Source organism: Aulonocara sp. 'chitande type north' Nkhata Bay, linkage group LG11 (genome assembly GCF_057382095.1).
Source record: "Aulonocara sp. 'chitande type north' Nkhata Bay isolate Kocher_YH1m ecotype deep benthic linkage group LG11, A_spYH_male_GT1.1, whole genome shotgun sequence".
Lineage (NCBI taxonomy): Eukaryota > Metazoa > Chordata > Actinopteri > Cichliformes > Cichlidae > Aulonocara > Aulonocara sp. 'chitande type north' Nkhata Bay.
Genome location: NC_141354.1, coordinates 21,687,425 through 21,708,753, shown reverse-complemented (window position 1 = coordinate 21,708,753; position 21,329 = coordinate 21,687,425). Strand labels below are relative to the sequence as shown.

Sequence of the window (21,329 nt, the reverse complement as noted above, 5' to 3'; positions counted from 1 at the left end):
GACAGCCAATCCATCACTGACAGTGTGCCACTGTGTAATTTTCTCTCCAGGAATGCTTTTACTGCAATGGCAGTGAGTTTGGAATCATTGTCATTCTTAAAAATGAAGCTCTTGCTAATCAGAGGCCTTGTATATGATATTGCATGCTGGATCAAAATCTGATGGTACTTTTCATTCATAATTCCATCATTTTTGCCCAACACAACCGCCTGAAACTTAGCCCCAAACCATGACAAAGCCTCCATTGTGCTTTACAGATGGCTGTCGACACTCACTGCTACTCCATACATACCGACAACGATTTGATCCAAAAATTTTCTAATATAAATTCATCACTCCAGAACACCTGTTGCCAATGACGTTCAGCCCAGTCGTGTAATTTGTCCTACCTCAGCCTTTTCTCCCTACTATCTTTCCTTGGGCTCTTGACAACCCCTCTTTCCTCTGCGACCATTTCTGATGAAGCTTTAGCAAATAGTAGATAGATTAACTGAAGGGCCAGATGCATCTCTTAGGTTCTTTCTCAGGTCTCTGTTGAATTCTTTCCTATTTATTAAGGACATGACTTTCAGATATTGCTTATCTGCTATAAGCAGTTTTTCTGTCCTCCACTTGTCCAGTTTCCTTAATTTTTAAGGACACTCTGCACACCAGGCTGAGCTGTGCCAAGTTTCTGGCTAATATCCCTTTGTGAAATCACCCCGTCTGTCAAATTGTATTAAATTTTCCATTTGTCACAGGTTCAACAAAATAAAAAAGGAAAAAATTATGCGTTTTTGTGACAGGCTGCTAGTGCCTTTAATGCATAAAAATACAATTTAAAACTGATTATTTGCTAAGTTGTCTGGTATGTGCAGACACAACACTGGTTCATCCCTCGAGTTAGGTGTTTTTTTTATGCCTGAATGATTCATCCCTCAGTGTTAAGCAGCTTACAACACACAAATAACAAAACAAAAAAACAACAACACTGCTCTGAAAATAGTGAGGTAAAACAAAATGGGTGGAAAAGCACACAATCTTCAAAGACAAACTTTGTAAGACCTTTAGAAAGGTTGAAGAACTATTGTTCAAGATCACTTTGGGGGAGGGGGAAAAAAAAAAAAAACTACAATAAAGCCTGACTCCTTGTACGCAAAACAAAGAAACGTGGGTGACTTGAGACTTTTGCACAGTTCTATATCTAAACATTCAAAATCAGTAATGTACAAAACTCAGCTGGCAAGAAATCCAGTTTCTGTCTCATGTAATTGGTTGGAAAATACAGCAACCAAACTGAACCAGCTCAGAGATAGAGACATCATTAATCAATGTTATACAGAAACTTTATTAAAATTATGTGTCGCTTCATTAAACTCTGCAGACATCATCTTGAGCCTACAGTAACTTCTAGCACATTCAATTTAGCCTAAACAGAAGTCTATTTTTATTATCTAATTACAGGCTGGCTAAAATGAAAATAATCACAGAGCCACTCAACTGTGAGAATCAATCAGCTCCTATTTGTGACAGGAAAATTAATTTAAGAGAATGAGGGTGGACTCTAATTAAAACACAAATCATAGTTTTAGTTGAATCATTATACTGTTGGCTACCCAGTACAAAAGAAAGGTAGAAAAACTGCTCCTTTGGTTCTATGAAATATACTTTGAGTCACAATAGGTTGTTTTCTTCAATACAGATTTATTTATTCTGGCAAATGTTTGTTTGAAAAAATTCGACTTCAAAAACTGAAACTTACCTTCTTCTCTATCTGAAACATCTTTTGCTTCTTTAGGAATAAATCGCTGAGTCCATCCTCGTAAGGATCGGCCACCAGTGTGTGTCTGTTATACGAGCGCAGCTGAGAAAGACAGACACATGAACACACGTTAAAGAGATTGCAGTCCTGCAAACATCACTGCACATTTAGGCAGGTTATGATCAGAACTAATAAAATTATTTTTATTATTTTAATTAATTTTGTGTCCTTTAACCAAAAAATAAAAAATAAAAATAAAAAAAATAAAAATGTGTAGAACTAATTATTTTAACTCCAAGTCTATCTCAAAAATCAATAAATGTGTTATGAACTAATGGGAGGGAGATCCCTTGTGAGCACCAATCAATACTTATTATGGAATGCTTAACTCCCATTGAGACAAGGGCAATTTTTCATCCAGATGAGAAACAAGCATATCAATAAAGAGTCTAACTATTCATTTGTAAGCAAAGTTACCCTCTGTCGTGTCCTCTGAAGGTTGGTCCTGAGGATTTTCCGGATTTCCTCCTCTTTGTTTTTAGACAGCTGTGGAATAGCTCGCTCTGGTGCAGGCTTGGTAGAAGGCCTGGGCTGGATGTTCCTGACAATGACACAGGGGGGGAAAAAAATAAAAAAATAACAGTGTTTGTATAGCACAACAGTTACACAACTTAAACGTGTATAAACACATCGATGATGCTTAAAGATTAGACACATTTGATGAAGCACAGCTACTTATCTTTCTGCACAACATAACACAAAGGATTTTCCTTTGTGTTAATACTACTGTTTCCTACTGTGCACACACCATTTCACAATTGGTGAAGATCGACTCACTTAAACTAGAAATTAAGACTAGTCAAGGATCCTTTAGTGATTTAACACCGATTGCTTATCCTTCTTGGATAATACAACTATCCAAGAAGACCTTTACAGTTACCAAACACTCCTTGTTACTTGGTAGAAGAAAAACAAGAGAGAAGGTGTTGTTTATACAAAAGTATTAGCAAAGAATCTGTAATGCATCAGTGGCCATTTAAGCATGAGCCATTTCCTGTCATCAGTCTTCCCAACTTCAAAGCTATGGACAAACCCAAAAGATAATAAAAAAGGGCTAAAAATGTCTTTAAAAAATGTATAATTATGTACGAACACACACACAAAGAATGAGCATATATATGGTCATATGTTCATTTGTGTCTCATGTTTATGATATCAGTGAAATTTAAGCCTGTCAACTTTTTTCTGTGGTTATGTATTACGCCACCATATCAGGCCTTAATGTCACTACTGTTGTACAATTTAGTGAGTAGATGAATTGCGTTCACCTAAATGTTCCCAACACTGTAAAAAACAAACAAACAAAAAACATTACGATAAAAATGACTTTGAGCACGATGCTGTTTAGCACTCACTGCATGGAAACAGTGGAAGGCACAGCAGAAGGCATCTTGATTCCCCCTCCACTCTCCACCAGCTGAATGGCCTGTTTCATCTCCATCTTGTGGTAGAAGGCAATGAGCTGCGGCTCCTTGGAGCGTTCGCCGGCAATCAGGCACTTCTTCACATACTTCTTGTTGAAGCGGTTGAGTCTGAGAGGACAAAGGGAGCGAAAAATTAAGACAGAGACAAAGAGTGAAATACATGAATTAATTACTGGCAACAGCATTTCTGCATTTATTGACATAAATAAATATGTTGTAATTAGATGAAGAAGAGGCCAAGTTCAACATTTTCAATTTTGACAATTAACAAGTTTAAAAAAAAAAAAAAAAAAAAGAGCAACTACTAAATATTTCAAACTAGTCGATATATACAAGTAATTTGTAATAAGTATTGTTACAGTTAGCTGTATTTGAGTTATAAAATTAATAATGTTATGTCAGATTGATTCTCTTTAAAATCCATACTTGTCCTTCCAGTGGTGATGTCCATAGTGTCCACAGATATCCTCGATGCCAGTGAGTAAGTGGTCAAGGAACTGGGGATGGGAAAAAGCCACAATAGTTGCTGAAGAGCCTTAAAATTGTACTCCAGAATGAATCAGACTTTCTGGACTCTACTGACCCAGGTCCTCTCTGGGGAGAAGTCTCATATATAGTAAAACAGGCTCAGAGTGGTGCAAAGACGCAAAAAGTAACCCTCCATCTATTATAAATTACATCCAAAGGAACATATTACATTTACTGGATTTAGAGCAAATTTCTTTTATGTAAGTAACAATTGCAAGTTTCTATATTTTGCATCCCTCCATCTACAGCATACCACTTGAATGTGAAAGTATTTGTCGTGTAACCATGATTACATTCACTCTTATACTACACTCAATACTCAGCTACATCTTGTAATTCTTGCATTACTGCTGTTACATTTGTTGTAAACACCCTCTGAGATTAGTCCGACATCATCATCATCGTTGTACTAAACAGCAGCCGACAATTCAGGTTAAAACAGAATCTATGAGATATGACCAGCAGCAGCAGCAGCCAGGTGATTGATTTGACAGGATTTCTTAACAGTGGCACCATGCCTGCTCAGAGAACTGAAGAAACACACCAATGGATTTGTTGCTCAGCCTGCAGCTGGTTCGCCAATCAGACCGGTGCTCTGACTAAGCCTGCAGATGACAGTCTGACAGTCGGTGTTGCTATGGGAACAAGTCATTAAGCAGAACTGTGCAATCTACTTCTGCTTTGTCAGGAGTAACTGATTCACATAAAGACTGACTGCCCTGAACAGTGGGGGTTAAAAGGTCTCATTTTTAAAAGCGGCAGCAATGGATGCTAAATAATGAAAAGATCAATATATAGGGATCCATTCTGTAATGTTCTTCAGCTACAATATCCTTAACTGTGGGATTTCTCCTTAGACCAGCTTATATCTATTCAACACCTCAATACAGAAACCAGTACACTGTGTCCGATTTAACTCTTTATGACCACACCACATTATGTAGTGATAACAATCTTACCATCTCAAGGTGATATTTTCCTTTTCAGCTCTATAGTTATACAAACGGAATATAATTTACATTCTGATACCAATGCCAAGCTGAGAAATGTATCCCAGCAGCAATGTACTGGGAAATGAAGAAAAGCAACCAAACACAATGGAGATGGCAGAAAATGGGCTAGTATGCAGATTATTTGCCACAATATAACTTAGTGCAGAGTTTCCTCAAGCATCTCAGTGAATCTAACCTCTGGTGTTTTACAGTGAAGGGCAAGCCATTAGGGCTGCCTGCCTATTTTGCATCAAAAGCTGGTGACTCATAGATGCCTGTGTGCATGTTTGTGTGTCTGCTCATGTGCAGTCTAATTTTCTGAGATGGGTTAATGACTTTAACAGTAGGTCAGTGAACCACTGCGGTTAAAATTTCTAGAGTATCAAAAAGTACAGATACCAGACATGCTTTTGGATGTGATGAGTTTGACTTAAATCAGACAGTTAAAAGAAAAAAGGAGAAAAACTGTACGACCAAAGTGTTGGTATTATAGTACGGGTCACCAAAAACTAATTTTATGATCCAAGTGTGAATTGACAATCACTGCGTGTACATCAAACACGTTATACAACTATGCAGTACCACCACACTGTCAGTAGGTGGGAGCAACGACCAAAGTTTGAAAACCTAAACGACCTCAGAGGCCTCATCAGTTGAAAAGCATTTCACATATCCTCCTGAGAACCAGGCTATTCATTTATGTCCTCTCTAATGGGCATTTGTTTTTGGTCTATATCTTTTGACTTATTTGAGCTACCCTACCAGGCCTGATGTACTAAATAGAGGACATCCTTGGCTTTCTCATGTGTTTGTGTGGCCTCTTCTAGCTCCAAAGAGGCAGGAGATTACAAAAAAAAAAAAAAAAAAAAAAAGTTCAATGGAAAGATTCTTTTTTCCTCAGCTCTCAGGAGAATATTACATAACTACCACTGAAAGGAATGTGTAACACCTTTCTTGCCAAACATATGCTTGTTAGCTTAAGTGGTGATTGCAATTTGCCCATAGGTGTGGCTACGTGGGTGCCTGGATATCTATTTCTCTGTGTTAGCTCTTACATGGACTGGTGACCTGTCCAGGTTTTACACTGCCTCTCACCCACAGCTGTGATAGGCTCTAGATTCCACTGACCCCAAGTTTGATAAGCAGCTAAGAAAAAGGACTGATTGATGGTTGGGTGGATGTTGCACACATTCCTTGCAAAATAAAGTGGCTCGAGGTGACTGTTTGGTGCTACATAAATAAAACTGCATTGAACTGAAATTCCACTAGTTCAAATAATTCCAGTATTTGTCAAATACATCCCAAAAGGTTCTGAGTCATCTGTCTGTGCAATCACTGCAACTGACAGTTGACTGCTGTGAATGGCTAAAGGCAGAAGGCTGTACCTGGGTGTGGATCTCTTCATTAATGGAGCGTTTGGCCTCTTGTTTTTTCTTCACCGCCAGCAGCTCCACCAGGGGTTTGATGGTCATGCCCTTCAAGGAGGATAAGAGGAAGAAAACATTATGTAATGTACACACCTCCCTACAGTGGTTAACGTGGTAAAGACAGAAACATATCTGCATCTACCCGTCTGTTCAAACAATTAAAACTTATTGTGTTTTTCTAACATTTCTGCATCTCTTTGTCAAAGTCATGAAGAAGCTCCACACTTTTTAAATCAGATCAGTCCCGGTTACCGAAATCAGCTGAAGGCTGAGTAGTGTTACAATGCACATTTGTTAGAAAATCCCACAGCACATAATATTTTGGAATGTACAGGAAGTCCCAGATTTCAACAAAATCATGTATAACTAGTTTGTTACATAGTAAATGTAAAAATGGAGCTAAAAATTTGCATAACACGAACAAGTCTTCTGTACGGGTCTCCCTTCATCCTCCCCATCTTATAATGCCTAATAATGTTTGTTTTCATGTTTGTAAATATATCTGCTTTTTAAACTGCAAACATTGAGAAATAACTCTGACAAAAAACAGAAACAAACATCAGCATCTTTCATTCTCTTAATTAACTTTCACTTAGTTATACTGGAAATGTTCTTATGTTATTATATGGCATAATTGCACCGCTCTGCACCTCGGCAGCTTGAATGTATCATTCTGCTTATTAAACAGATTAAGACAGCCATCTGGTTAACGGTAATGGCATAAACTGGATGACAGAGGATTCCTGCTGTTTAATAATACAGGCATGTAAGCACAGGATTCCTTTGCCTTTATCACCTCATGTTTACTCCATACATATATAAGGATTAATATACAAGAACTTTCAAAGATGACATTCCTTTCTTCAGGGAACTTGCGATTTGATTAAAATGCTGCACTTTCACCTCATTGGCACAGCTAATCAGTGTCAGACTGGCCCAATAAGACTGATTGTATTTTTTAACAATTTGCCATCTGAGCCTGAACAAAAGACCCATTATTTTTAGTCTGAGTGAATTTTATCATGTTTCTACACTTGTAACAATGCCTGCTCATAATTACAGAAATATAACACTCTCTGTACTGTAGTTTAACATTTAACTACATTATAAACATCATGAATGTCCTACCAAACGAAATAGTTTCACGTGGCCATCTTGAATAAACAGTCATGCCAGTTAAAACATCACTGACACTAAATTAGACATTTAGCCATGACCAAGATCATAAATCCAGACTTGTTAAGGGCTCAGTTCCTAGTGTAATGGCCACGAGGAGACAAACACAAGTAACCCAAAAAAAGGGAAATCTCATTCATATGCCGACTGACAAATAAAATAATGAAGCTTTTCACTTCATATCAGTAAAACTTCCAAATAACAATGCTCATGCAGATACAGACACAAACTAAACCTTGGAGGTAAAAGAGGCTTCTAATTACAAACTCCTGGTCTGCGCTGGCGACAGAACCAGAGTTCCAGCAGCATGAATAAAATATGTTTGAAATCTAAGTTTTAAAGCGAGAGAATGTGCTTTCAGGGTTTTATTTTAGTTGCTGCCTGTCTGGGGCCAAATAACCTCTGAAAATCTTCCTACAATCCCACCTGGAGACTGGTTTATCTGACATGGCTAAGTGATGCACTGCAGTGCTTAAAATAAACAAAACACAATGCATGTGCAACACTGAATGTGTCTTTATCTTGAATTCATGTTTCCAGAACCAAGCTTTCAGAGCAAAACTGCATGTCTTTAGACCCATATCTCTTACTCCTTCACAGTTTTTGCATTTGATCTACAGATTTTCTCACTTGCATTTGTGTTAGCGTACACACCTACAGCACAAAATTACATTTTCAAAAACAGGAGCTCAGAGAAAAGAAAACAGGAGTTGAAGCTGAGGAACTGGTGTGATAAAAATAGGCTTTTTTTTCCCCTAAGGGAGGAAGTAATAAGCCTCCTTCTGCAAATATGCTCTATGAAATATTTTTTATTTTAGTTTAATTCTCTGCATGCATGAATGGTTGCAGAAACATTTGTTCTGAGAGACTAAATTGACAGACAAACAGTACAGGAAACATTCAAACTAGATGTATTAGATGCAAATATACTAGACCAAAAGGAGCTCTCTTGCAAAGAGAGATGGACATGAGTGGGTAGAAATACATATCGTGATAACAACTGATGTGATGTCTAACCTACACTTACCAGCCACTTTTCACTGTGGCATTTAAATGATTCTCAGTTGGTATTAAGGATCCAGAGTGTGCCAATAATATGTCCCCCCCCCACCCTACACAACCAGCAGCACTCTGAACACTTAATACAAGGCAGGGTGGATCAATGCTTTCACATTGTTTACACCAAATTCTGACCCCATCGGCAGAAGCACAAATCAAGACTCAGACCAAACTCCATTTTCCAATCTTTGACTGTCCAATTTTGGCAAGCCTGTGCAAACTGCAGCCTTAGTTTTCAGTTCTTAGCTGACAGGAGTGGTACTTGGTGTGGATTCCTGCTCTAGGATTTGAGTTACTGGTGTCTTCCTTTCAGCTCAAAACAGTCTAGTAATTCTCCTCCGATTTCTGGCATCAACAAAGCATTTTTGCTCCATGAACTGCTCTTTATTGGATATTTTCTCTTTCTCTAAACTTCAGAGGGGGCTATGTGGGAAAACCAGCTGATTCTGAATGTTAACACCAGGTTTGTCTGGAACTGACAACCATGGCATATTCAAAGTCACCATCCTGATGCCAGATATGAATTTCAGAAGGCCATCTTTACATCTTGACCAGTGCTTAAATGCACTGAGTTGCTGCCGTGTGAGTGACTGGGTAGATTTGTATTAACAAGCAGCTGAACTGCAGCTGAATATCTAATAAAGTGACCTTTAGGTGTAAAATGGATTTTTATTAAAACTTCTTACAAAAGTCTAACGCCAACTGTTTACAAGTTTTGTGAGGGGTTTTCTGATTAACAAATAAATAAATACATAAATAAATAGAGTACTCATACCTGAACAAACACAGTGAAAAAAATCACAGTGATAATGGCAGTGAGGAAAATTTCCCTCTCAGGAAAGTGCTCTTTGTTAAGCAGGAAACCAAGGGAGAAGGCAATGGCACCTCGCAGGCCACCGTAGGCTATAATGAACTGATCCTTGGTGGTCAGCTTGACAATGCGGAACTTGTTGATTATAAAGGTCAGACCAACAACACCTGGAAAGAACAGTGTACAAATTAGTCAGGCTTTGTGTGTCAGTGATGTTTTAAGTGTTCTAAATGCAATCTTTCTAGTGTCTTTGGATTGCAACAAAAAGAAAGGACAGAAATCTCAGAAGATTTCAGAAGAATATCTAACTTTCTCCATATCTTTCTGTGCTGTTCTAGCTTTGGGTTAACCTCTTAGGGTCAGTTAGAATCTGAGCAATTTTTTCTGCTGTATGAGGAAGGCAAAACATCCACTTGAAAATATTAGGTAATTTTCATGAACACTAATCAACCAAAGCCACTGAAATATGAAAATCTATAGCAGTGACATAAATGACCTGAAAGGAAAAAAACAAAACAAAAAAACAACTCTTCAAAATATGAAAAATGCTAAAGCATACACTGTAAAGCATTGAGCACCTCTGTGTGAACTATTTAAAAAAAAAAATTATGAATTTGGAAAAAAAAGAACAACAACAAAACAAAAAAACCACTGGAACGATCACAAGACAAGAACTTGGAACTGCTTTCCATCATAAGATGCTGTATCATATGATCCAAGTAAGATGTGTGTGACTTATGACTGATCATATATATAGTGAGAGAACCCTGCAGTCACTGATACTTTCACTTTCAATGCCACCCCGGCAACACACACACACACACGTATGTACGTATGTATGTACGTATATATATATATATATATATATATATATATATATATATATATATATATATATATATATATATACATACATATATACACACACACACACACACACACACACACACGTATATACTAGGGGTGCAACGATATTCGTATCGATATTGAACCGTTCGATACAGTGCTTTCGGTTCGGTACGCATATGTATCGAACAATACAACATTTGTAATTTATTTTATCAATTTTCCTTCTGACGATGCTGTCTGTGTTGAGCGCTCAGTGAATCTGTGTTCGACTACTCCGCCTAGGCTGCACTGTCCAGCGCAGATCCACTGAGCGCTCAACACAGACAGCATAGTCAGAAGGAAGAGCGCAGGGCACCTCCCCCACCCTCATTCAGATCTGGCGTTTGGAATTATTTTGGTTTTCATGTGACGTATGACCCTGAAGGTAAGCGAGTCATGGACTAAAGTAAAACAGTATGTTGGATGTGCCACGCAATGCTCAATTACATTGGTGTGAACTAGTGTGCTAGCGCAGTTAGCTCGTTAACGTGTTGGCCGTCTAGCCCCACGCACGGAGCGATCGGCGGTAGCTCGTTAACGGAGATTTGCCGTGTTGTGGCGTTAAGGTCATTTCAACGAGATTAACCTGAAAGCACTAGTGGGAACACGACGAATATGACTGCACATTTACGCCGACATCATCCTAGTGCAAAGACAAAAACAACAAGCATGCTACTAACTTTAGCCGAGTCATTTAGACAGCTGTTAGCACATGATTCTCCTTATGCTGCTGAGAATATAGCCCAGAAGAAGCGGATAGTATAGCTTTTATTTTGGAAAGAGACATTTCTCTGTAATAAACTCTCTTTTCCAAAGATGAGTGATTCCTCAATCAGATACAGGGCTTGCAATATCGCTAGCCCGACGTCCCGGAGCTAGCGATTTTTTCAGTCGGGCTACCAAAATCTATCTCTTCCCTGCCCGTCGGGCTATTGTAGGAAAAATATATGTCAATGCTTTTGCATTCTTTCAGAAATGTAGCTGGGTAATTATGTCATTGGCATCGGTGAGCCACTGTCAATATGTGACATATTGAAGTCGCGTTTGAATTTGCGCTCGTTTTTTTGCTTTCACTTTGCAATCGTGCGAACTGTGTATAGAGAGCGACAGCACTGATCTGTGAGTGATGATAATTTGTGCACCAATTCCTCTGACATCATCTTATTAATCGTTAGCTTACTATGCAAACATGACAAGTGAAATCTCCCGCAGCTTAAACATGTGAGAGGTTGATCGCGCAGAGAATCGCTGAGCTTATGTGAGTGAGCGTGTAAAAGCATTTCAGTTCTGCTGAGCCAAATAAGACAGGTCAGGGTGAAGAAGTGACAGCCAAAGAAAAGCTTACCACAAAACGGAGAAGTTATGACAAATCAGACTATAAGGCAAAAAGAAAGTGCAGCTTTATGGTTTCATGGACAAAAGAATTTCTGTGGCTGCGATATGACGAGCTAAATAACCAGGGCTGCACATAAGTGGTCCGCAGGTGCGCATTCGCTGTCAAAATAAAAAACACGCACAAGGGTTAGGGTTAAATTTAAAAACTGTACTTTTGAGTTAAAATATATATTTATAATTTTAATAAATGACAAATTAAAAATGCATGAACATTTTTTTGTATCGAAAAAATATCGAACCGTGACACCAAAGTATCGAACCGAACCGTGAATTTTGTGTATCGTTGCACCCCTAATATTATTATTATTTTTATATATATATATATATATATATATATATATATATATATATATATATATATATATATATATATATATATATATATATATATATATATATATATATATATATATATATATACATACACACACACATATATATATACACACACACACACAGACACAGAGAGTATGACAAATCAATAACAAGAAGAACTTGTGACAACTCAGTGGAGAAATCCTCAGGGGCAATTCCACCAACAGCTGTGTAATAACACATGATGGAAACACTTAATCCCAGTTCTTTTATTAAGAATGAGAATCACAATGTAACCCAATCACCTCCTTTGCCAAAGAAAACAAAAAGCAAACTAACCTTGAATGCTAGTAATATAACAAATATATTCCTCTGTTGCATACACTATGTCACACTTGAAATTTGCTTTCATGCATATATTTGAAGAAGTCGTGCAAAAATACAGAAGCAGGACTGACCTATAACCCGTGCAACAAGACACAGAATGACTGTGACAGTAACGAAGGTCCAGTTCCAATCGTGAGGTCCAGCAACCGTGGCCACTCCCAGAAAAATAAAGATTAGAGTCTCACTGACACTGCTCCACATTTTCAAGAAGTATTTAATGGTGGTGTGGGACTTGTGGGATATGTTGGCCTCCACATAGGGTCGCATCACAGCGCCGCATGCTATTAACCTGGGAAGAGAAATAGTAATAACAGAATTTTTTTTAGATATACAGAAACAATTAATGTGGGGTTATTTTGGTCTCATTTCTCATCCAATTGAAAACATTATTGACCACAATAAAGTCATATAACACAGAACCACTTTATGTTTTAAAAGGAAAACATGGTTAAAAGTAGTACCAGTTTTCCTGAGCTGCCAGTTAGAGTGACCACTTTAAAAAATAAAAAATAAAAAAGCTCAGAGGTTCAGTTACGGACTAATTTGGAAAAATAAACAAAGTTATCTCACAATTCCTGTCCGGCAGCCACCTCCCTGTTCTAATCTAGTCATGCAATGTTTGTGTGTCAAAAAAAGGGCCAAAAGCAACTGACAAATATGCTCAATAATCCACAGCAGCTGGTCAACATTCCTCCTCCTTGTCAGTATTGCCTTTCAAGGTTTTGCAGAAATGATAAAAGGAAATCACATCAATAAGTTCTTTCTTTCCTCTTTCACAGACCAGTAATACAGAAAACCAAATCCAGATTTTAATATGAGGGGCAACACAGCTGCAGGCAAAGGATTGTCCTTGAAGCTACATATCCATCATTCCTGACTTAGGGGTGAGACTAACTGCATCAGCACCTCCCGTCAGGAACATCAGTAAGACCTGCAATCTTAAACAGCCTGAAAGTAAACAGAAAATCAATTGCTACGTACTACAAGAGCTGATGAAATGGTATGTCAGAAAATGCTATACATGCCACTAAATCAAAGGAGCTTGCAAAGAAAAGCGTCTGGACTTCTTTAAGTTGCTTGAAGACGTTTCACCTCTCATCCGAGAAGCTTCTTCAGTTCTAAGGTCAAATGGTGGAGAGTCCCAGATATAAACCTAGTGGGAGTAACCCCCCACAGAGGGACAAAAGGACCCCCTGATGATCCTCTAATCGCCTGAGCCAAGGTGTGAAACTGGGTGTGGGTCCCAATCAGCCAGAGTTTCGGGTGAGTTCATTGTGAAACCTGGCCCCACCTTATCATGCGAATTCCTGAGATCAGATGGCCCAGGATGTGAGTGGGCGGTAAGGCATCTGGGAAGGGATCTCAAAATTGGATTATAGATGGCAGAGAGTTGGTGTCGTAAACCACCGCCTCTGTTCAAAGATGGTCGCTCACAGTGGACATAGACGGCTTCTTTCACTCCTCTTTCAAACCATCTGTCCTCTCTGTCCAAAATGTGAACATTGGCATCCTCGAAAGAGTGTCCTTTATCCTTAAGATGCAGATGGACTGCTGAGTCTTGTCCTGTGGAGGTGGCTCTTCTGTGTTGTGCCATGCGCTTGTGAAGTGGCTGTGTCGTCTACAGTAGACGAAACCTGGGTCAAAATCAAGACACAAGAAGTGGAATCCTTCACTGCGCACATTAACGCTGTGGATAAAAACATCAAGTTCACCAGGGAAGACACAAAGGACAACTGTTTGCCTTTCCTGGACTGCGCTGTGCACATTGAAGAGAATGGCAACCTCAACATCGAAGTTTACCGGAAGCCCACACACACGGACCAGTACCTCCTGTTTGACTCCCATCACCCTCTGGAACACAAACTTTGAGTAATTAGGACCCTACACCACCAGGCAGAACTTGTTCCCTCTAAGCCTGAAGGAAAAAAGAAGGAACACACACATGTAAAGGAAGCACTCAAAACGTGCGGCTATCCTAAATGGGCAGACGCAACAACATTGTCATCCCCTATGTAGCCGGTGTACCATCCCGGTGCATTTCAGACCCAGCAACACGCTCAGACAAAAACTGGTTCACCCGAAAGACAAAACGCCAAAACACAGACTTGGTGTATGCTGCACAGTGCAGCGAGGAATGCCCAGACTTCTACATTGGAGAGACCAAACAGCCACTTCACAAGCGCATGGCACAACACAGAAGAGCCACCTCCACAGGACAAGACTCAGCAGTCCATCTGCATCTTAAGGGTAAAGGACACTCTTTCGAGGATGCCAATGTTCACATTTTGGACAGAGAGGACAGATGGTTTGAAAGAGGAGTGAAAGAAGCCATCTATGTCCACTGTGAGCGACCATCTTTGAACAGAGGCGGTGGTTTACGACACCAACTCTCTGCCATCTATAATCCAGTTTTGAGATCCCTTCCCAGACGCCTTAACGCCCACTCACATCCTGGGCCATCTGATCTCAGGAATTCGCATGATAAGGTGGGGCCAGGTTTCACAATGAACACACCCGAAACTCTGGCTGACTGGGACCCACACCCAGTTTCACACCTTGGCTCAGGCGATTAGAGGATCATCAGGGGGTCCTTTTGTCCCTCTGTGGGGGGTCACTCCCACTAGGTTTATATCTGGGACTCTCCACCATTTGACCTTAGAACTGAAGAAGCTTCTCGGATGAGAGGTGAAACGTCTTCAAGCAACTTAAAGAAGTCCAGACGCTTTTCTTTGCAAGCTCCTTTGACTACAATGACCTGGATGACTGAGAACCTTCACAGACATGCCACTAAATCCTAGCTTGGTTCAAGTGGCATTAGATTAGATTAGTTTCCCAAACCACTGGCTATATATAGAACATAATTTTCCTGAACGTATATAAGAAGTGTAATTTTCACCCAGTGGTAAGAATATATAAAGATTATGGCATCTAAACACTGAGGAGAGGTCCAGTACAACATAAGAGTATCTCACTCAATGTAACGCTATGTTGGAATCAGGAAGAATTTCTTCTTCTTTGTAACTAGTTTCCATGGGTGATCAAATTCAGCTTTCCCCCAACTGATCAGTCAAGATGGCGCCGCGTATGGATGCCCTGGTGCTTCAGTGCGTTACTTTTGTCTTGTTTTTGTGCATTTCTTCTGTGTCTGGGAACTCCTCTGGATACTCGTACACCAGAGAAGAGCTCCTTAACTGCAGGACTACAACGCCTGTGGATTTATTTCCAATATTTGTCGCATCTGCGGCAGATTTACTGCTGACTCTGATCAGGAAAGTGAGACGTCGAAAGAGAGGTAAGCGAGCCGGCGTACTCGTGCGTTTGAGGAAACGCGGACTGAGAACGGCCCTTCCTGGGATCTTCCTTTCTAATGTAAGCTCACTCTGGAATAAGATAGACGAACTGGCCCTGATGAGAAGCATGAACAGAGACTTTGCCTCCTCCTGTGTCTTATGTTTTACGGAGTCGTGGCTCAGTGAGGACATCCCGGACTGCGCGCTCAAGCTGGAGGGCTTTCATCTGCTGCGCGCGGACCGGCAGGCCGCTCTCTCCGGTAAAACCAAAGGTGGAGGTGTCTGCTTCTACATCAATAGTGGCTGGTGCACAGATGTAACAGTGATTGCTCAGCACTGCTCTCCCTCTCTGGAATATCTTTTCATTCACTGCAAACCGTTTTATTCTCCGCGGGAGTTTGCTTCATTCATCCTGGCCGCTGTTTACATCCCGCCAGACGCGGATGCGCAAGCAGCTCAGTGCGCACTCGCAGAGCAGATTCTCCACACGGAGCGGACATACCCGGACTCTCTCATCATTGCTCTTGGGGACTTTAACAAAGCCAATCTGAGCCATGAGCTTCCGAAATACAAGCAGTATATTAAATGCCCGACCAGAGAGGAGAGGACATTGGACCACTGCTACAGCACGATCAGCGGGGCCTATCGCGCGGTGCCGCGCGCTTCACTCGGACTTTCTGATCACGTCATGATCCACCTAATCCCCGCGTACAGACAGAGGCTGAAGCTCTCCAAACCTGTCGTGAGGACTAAAAAACTGTGGAGCAACGAGGCTGTGGAGGAGCTTCGCACGTGTTTGGAGACCACAGACTGGGACACAATGAAGGCTGCTTCTAACAGCTTGGACGAGTTTACGGACACTGTCACCTCCTATATCCACTTCTGTGAGGACAGCATTGTGCCATCACGCACCAGGGTGAGTTATAACAATGACAAACCCTGGTTTACTCCTAAACTCAAAAAGCTGTGGCTGGAAAAGAGTAAGGCGTTCAGAAGCGGAGACAGGGACTGCTACAGAGAGGCCAAGTACAGGTTCACTAAGGAAGTGGACATTGCCAAACATCAGCACTCTGAGAAGATGCAGCAGCAGATCTCAGAGAATGACTCGGCCTCTGTGTGGAAAGGTTTTAGGAATATTACAAACTACAAGCCTAAAACCCCCCACTCCACTGATGACTTGCTCTTAGCCAACACCCTTAACGACTTCTACTGTCGTTTTGACGAGCCATCAGGCAGCCTTCACACCTCCAACGACCCCAACAATAGAGGCACTTTGGACACTCATTCCCCCACCTCTCCCCCCTCCATAGAGCCATCACCACCTTCAAACTGTTCACCTGCAACACCCGCCCCCTCACCCCACACAAAAGAGGATTTCACACCACCTCCTCCGACCACAACTCTTCATATTCATGAAGCAGATGTGAGGAAGCAGTTTAGGAGTCTGAATGCTCGGAAAGCTCCCGGCCCAGACGGTGTGTCTCCTGCCACCCTCAGACACTGTGCAAACGAGCTGGCCCCAGTGTTTTCTGGCATCTTCAACTCCTCACTGCAGGCATGTCATGTGCCTGCCTGCTTCAAGTCCTCTACCATAATCCCTGTCCCCAAGAAACCTAGGATCACTGGACTAAATGACTACAGACCCGTGGCTCTGACATCTGTGGTCATGAAGTCATTTGAGCGCCTAGTTCTCTCCCATCTCAAGACCCTCACGGCCCCCCTCCTGGACCCCCTGCAGTTTGCATATAGAGCCAACAGGTCTGTAGACGACGCCATCAACATGGCCCTACACTTCATCCTGCAGCATCTGGACTCCCCAGGAACCTACGCCAGGATCCTGTTTGTGGACTTCAGCTCTGCCTTCAACACCATCCTTCCAGACCATCTCCGAGGCAAGCTTTCCCAGATGAATGTGCCTGATCCCATCTGCCGGTGGATCACTGACTTCCTGACGGACAGGAAGCAGCACGTGAGGCTGGGGAAGAATGTCTCGGACTCCCGGACCATCAGCACCGGCTCCCCTCAGGGCTGTGTTCTTTCTCCTCTACTCTTCTCCCTGTACACCAACTGCTGCACCTCCACCCACCAGTCTGTCAAGCTAATCAAGTTCGCAGATGACACCACCGTCATTGGGCTCATCTCTGACGGGGATGAGTCTGCCTACAGGAGGGAGGTTGAACGTCTGGTGTCTTGGTGCAGCCACAACAACCTGGTGCTGAATGCCCAGAAGACAGTGGAGATTATTGTGGACTTCAGGAAGCACACAGCCCCACTCCCCCCCATCATCCTGACTGACACCCCCATCACCTCTGTGGACTCATTCCGCTTCCTGGGTACCACCATCACCCAGGACCTGAAGTGGGAGCCCACCATCACCTCCGTCATCAAGAAAGCCCAGCAGAGGATGTACTTCCTGAGGCAGCTGAAGAAATTCAACCTGCCAACACGGACGATGATGCAATTTTACACTGCAATCATCGAGTCCATCCTCACCTCCTCCATCACCGTGTGGTACGCTGGAGCCACTATCAGGGACAAACAGAGACTGCAGCGTGTTGTGCGCTCTGCTGAGAAGGTGATTGGCTGCAGACTCCCATCTCTGCAGGACCTGTACACCTCCAGGACACTGCGGCGTGCAGCCCGGATCTCAGCTGACCCTTCTCACCCTGGACACAGTCTGTTTGACCTGCTCCCCTCAGGCAGGAGGCTCCGGTCCATTCGCACCAGAACCTCTCGCCACAAGAACAGTTTCTTCCCCTCTGCTGTTGGACACATGAACAATAACCACATGACTGTCCCCGCCACTAACACATGACCCTACGCTGTGTCACTGCATCATTTCATGTTTGGCACTGATCACCACCTGCACTCATGTATATATCTTTCTACGTAGCACTCATAATTCTTATTCTCATGTATATATCTCATGTATATCTCATGCACATATCTTTCTTTCTACATAGCACTTTAATTCTTATTGTCTGCACTGAAGCACCGCAGCAATTTCCTAATGTTGTAAACCTCAACATCTGGCAATAAACCCATTCTGATTCTGATTCTGATTCTGATTCTGATTTCGGATTTCAGCTCAGATGTGTAGTCATGCCATTATACTGCTCGCTGGGGTTCTAAGAGTGCAGTGGAGTGAGAACAATTCAACATATTTCTCCATTTGTTGTACAGTTGTACAAGCAATAAGTGTGGAGAAAACCCCCCGCCAAAAAACAAGACATCATTCTGGCAGCTTTACGGCTGCGATAGTCCCACCCACAGCACTGATTAGCCAACATCCAACATGGGTCAGGTTCCTCTTCAAGTTTCAGACTGTTCTTAAACAACAAACAAAACTGAAAAAAACACTATGAAGACATTAAAAGAGGGATTAAAGAACCAGAGTTAAAATCTATTAATTTCGACTAACGAAGGTCGGCTGGATCATTCACATTGTATGTGAATGAAACAGTTAAATATAATTTGGTGATCTCCCACTGGTTTACATACACTTCAGACATTCTCATTCTTAACAGGTGAATTAAACGTGTCACAATGCCAGACAAGCCAGTCATCTTGATTAAGTGGATGAATTTAAACATATGTCCCATCCAGTAAGGGACTGGTGAGGTTCTTATCGACAGTGATCATTTTATTTTAATTGTATTCCATTTACTTACTTTTCTGATTAGGCCAACCCCTGTTTTTGGTAGCGGAGCAGTTTCTACACCACCCAATCACCAGTGCAACTATGTTTCAACAGCCTACTAATACCATCCGACCACTGAAATCTCTCAGCCTGGTGTTTTGCTAGTTTCAGTTTCTTAACATGTGGAGCTATGAAGCATTAGATAAAACAACAGGCCAAAGGTGACAAAGTTTATGGTATTTAGAGACTTTGACATGGACAATTTTACATTCAGTTTAACTGGAAATTGCTTGCTTAGTGTCTTGCTGCACTGGTCACAATGTGTACTAGGTTTCACTGGAATAATAATAATAATAATACTAATACTACTAATAATAATAATAATAATAATGATGGATTACATTTATATATTTTGTAACTGGAAGGTTGCTGGTTCGATCCCCAGCTCTGTCTGTCTTGGTCGTTGTGTCCTTGGGCAAGACACTTCACCTACCCCCTACTGGTGATGGCCAGAGGGGCCGATGGCGCGATATGGCAGCCTCGCTTCTGTCAGTCTGTGGCTACAACTGTAGCTTGCCTCCACCAGTGTGTGAATGTGAGAGTGAATGAATAGTGGAATTGTAAAGCACTTTGAGGGTCTCAAAAAGCGCTATATAAATGCAACCCATTATTATTACTCAAGTACCATGAATTTCAACTTAGCAGTGGTACAATTACTGTAAATGTACACAACTTTGAATCACTTAAAATTCAGTGATATTGCACAGTAAAACGGAATAATCTTATTCATTATATAGAGTAATACTGAGATTCAATTTTGCCATATCCTGCATGTAGAACACAATCTGACAATGTGTTATAACGCTGGGGTTTTCTTGAGTTGTTATATACCAGACTTGAACAAACTTACGCCATGATGCCGGAGAGGTGGAATATCTCAGCAGACAGGTAGGCCATGTAGCTGTACAAAAAGACAAAAAGAGGCTCGATGACGCGCGTGTGGGAGGTGAAGCGTGAGGTGAAGGCAGCGAGGATCCCGTACAGAACTCCAACTAGAACGCCACCCAGGGCGACTACAAAGAAGGAGATGACTCCCAGGAAGCCTTTCAACAGCGTCACTGAGCCAATGCCTGAAAACTCCTCAAACAGGTGGTACAATACCTACAAGAGGGAGAGTGAAAGAGGGAAGAAAAACTGAATAACAAAAAAAAAGGTACTAACTAATGAATATGAATTGGTAGGAGAATAGTTTAAGAAACAGGATTATGATGGGTGATAAGGACATGAACTAATGTCTTAGTCAATCCAGTCAAGGGGCTAAGGACAGAATGCATTGTTTGCTGACTGTGAAGCTCCTTTTATTTTTTAACATGAAAATAAATTTGGCCTCTGGGCTGGTTACACATTGTATGAATAAAATGTATATACTAGTCCCTGTAATGCCAGGTAAACAAATCAGCAGAATGCCAAATGCCAAACAGTTTTAGCCTGAAAAATGTCTGCCTCATATATATCAGTCTACTGTACTACTTAGACTGCAGTTTGGTCACTCACCACAGTTACGGCATCATTGAGTAGTGATTCGCCAAACACCAGGATGTGCAAGAGCTCATTGATGTGGATCTCCTCAAACACAGCAAGCACAGCAACAGGATCCACAGCTGATATGATGGAACCAAAGAGCAGGCACTGCAGAAGCCCTATTCTGCTAAGGATTGAACTGCTTTCTGTACCAATCTGACACACACCATATAGCAAGCCCCCAACAAAGAAGGCATTCCAAAGAGTACCCACGACAGCAAATATCAGGATTGTGCCCAGGTTCTCCATGAAGGGACGGATGGGCAGGAAGTAGCCAGCATCCAGGATAATGGGGGGCAGCAGGATGTAAAAAAACAATTTAGAGTCCAACACTGGTGGGACTGTTTCACCAATACCTCTGATGATTCCCCCTACCAGCAAGCCCACCACGATCAACAGGCAGCTCTCTGGCACAATGTTGGATAAGTGAGGAACCAGATGGAACCCTGGATGGAAACAAAAGAAGAGACAAACATGAACAAGTGCTTGATATGAGCAGCAGAAGGTTTGTATATATAGTATTGACCACCTGTACTCACTGTCAACTACAAAACAGAAGTAATACAAATTCAATGTGAAAATCGAAGGAAATGGATCTTAAGTGAAAAAAAAAAA

The 21,329-nt window shown here is 41.4% G+C and overlaps 1 protein-coding gene across 2 annotated transcripts in view; it reads right to left on the bottom strand.

The window, feature by feature from the left end:
- The window catches only part of slc9a1a (solute carrier family 9 member A1a), a 39,690-nt gene that overhangs the window by 7,536 nt on the left and 10,825 nt on the right, over positions 1-21,329 (bottom strand). For both annotated transcript variants that reach the window (XM_086311101.1, XM_086311103.1), the window contains exons 2-10: positions 20,688-21,160; positions 20,044-20,294; positions 12,275-12,492; positions 9,183-9,385; positions 6,131-6,220; positions 3,652-3,722; positions 3,157-3,333; positions 2,219-2,342; positions 1,742-1,843 (exon numbers count right to left, since the gene is read on the bottom strand). In XM_086311101.1, coding sequence (XP_086167227.1) covers positions 1,742-1,843; positions 2,219-2,342; positions 3,157-3,333; positions 3,652-3,722; positions 6,131-6,220; positions 9,183-9,385; positions 12,275-12,492; positions 20,044-20,294; positions 20,688-21,160 — 1,709 coding nt within the window. The remainder of the gene's footprint in view (positions 1-1,741; positions 1,844-2,218; positions 2,343-3,156; positions 3,334-3,651; positions 3,723-6,130; positions 6,221-9,182; positions 9,386-12,274; positions 12,493-20,043; positions 20,295-20,687; positions 21,161-21,329) is intronic.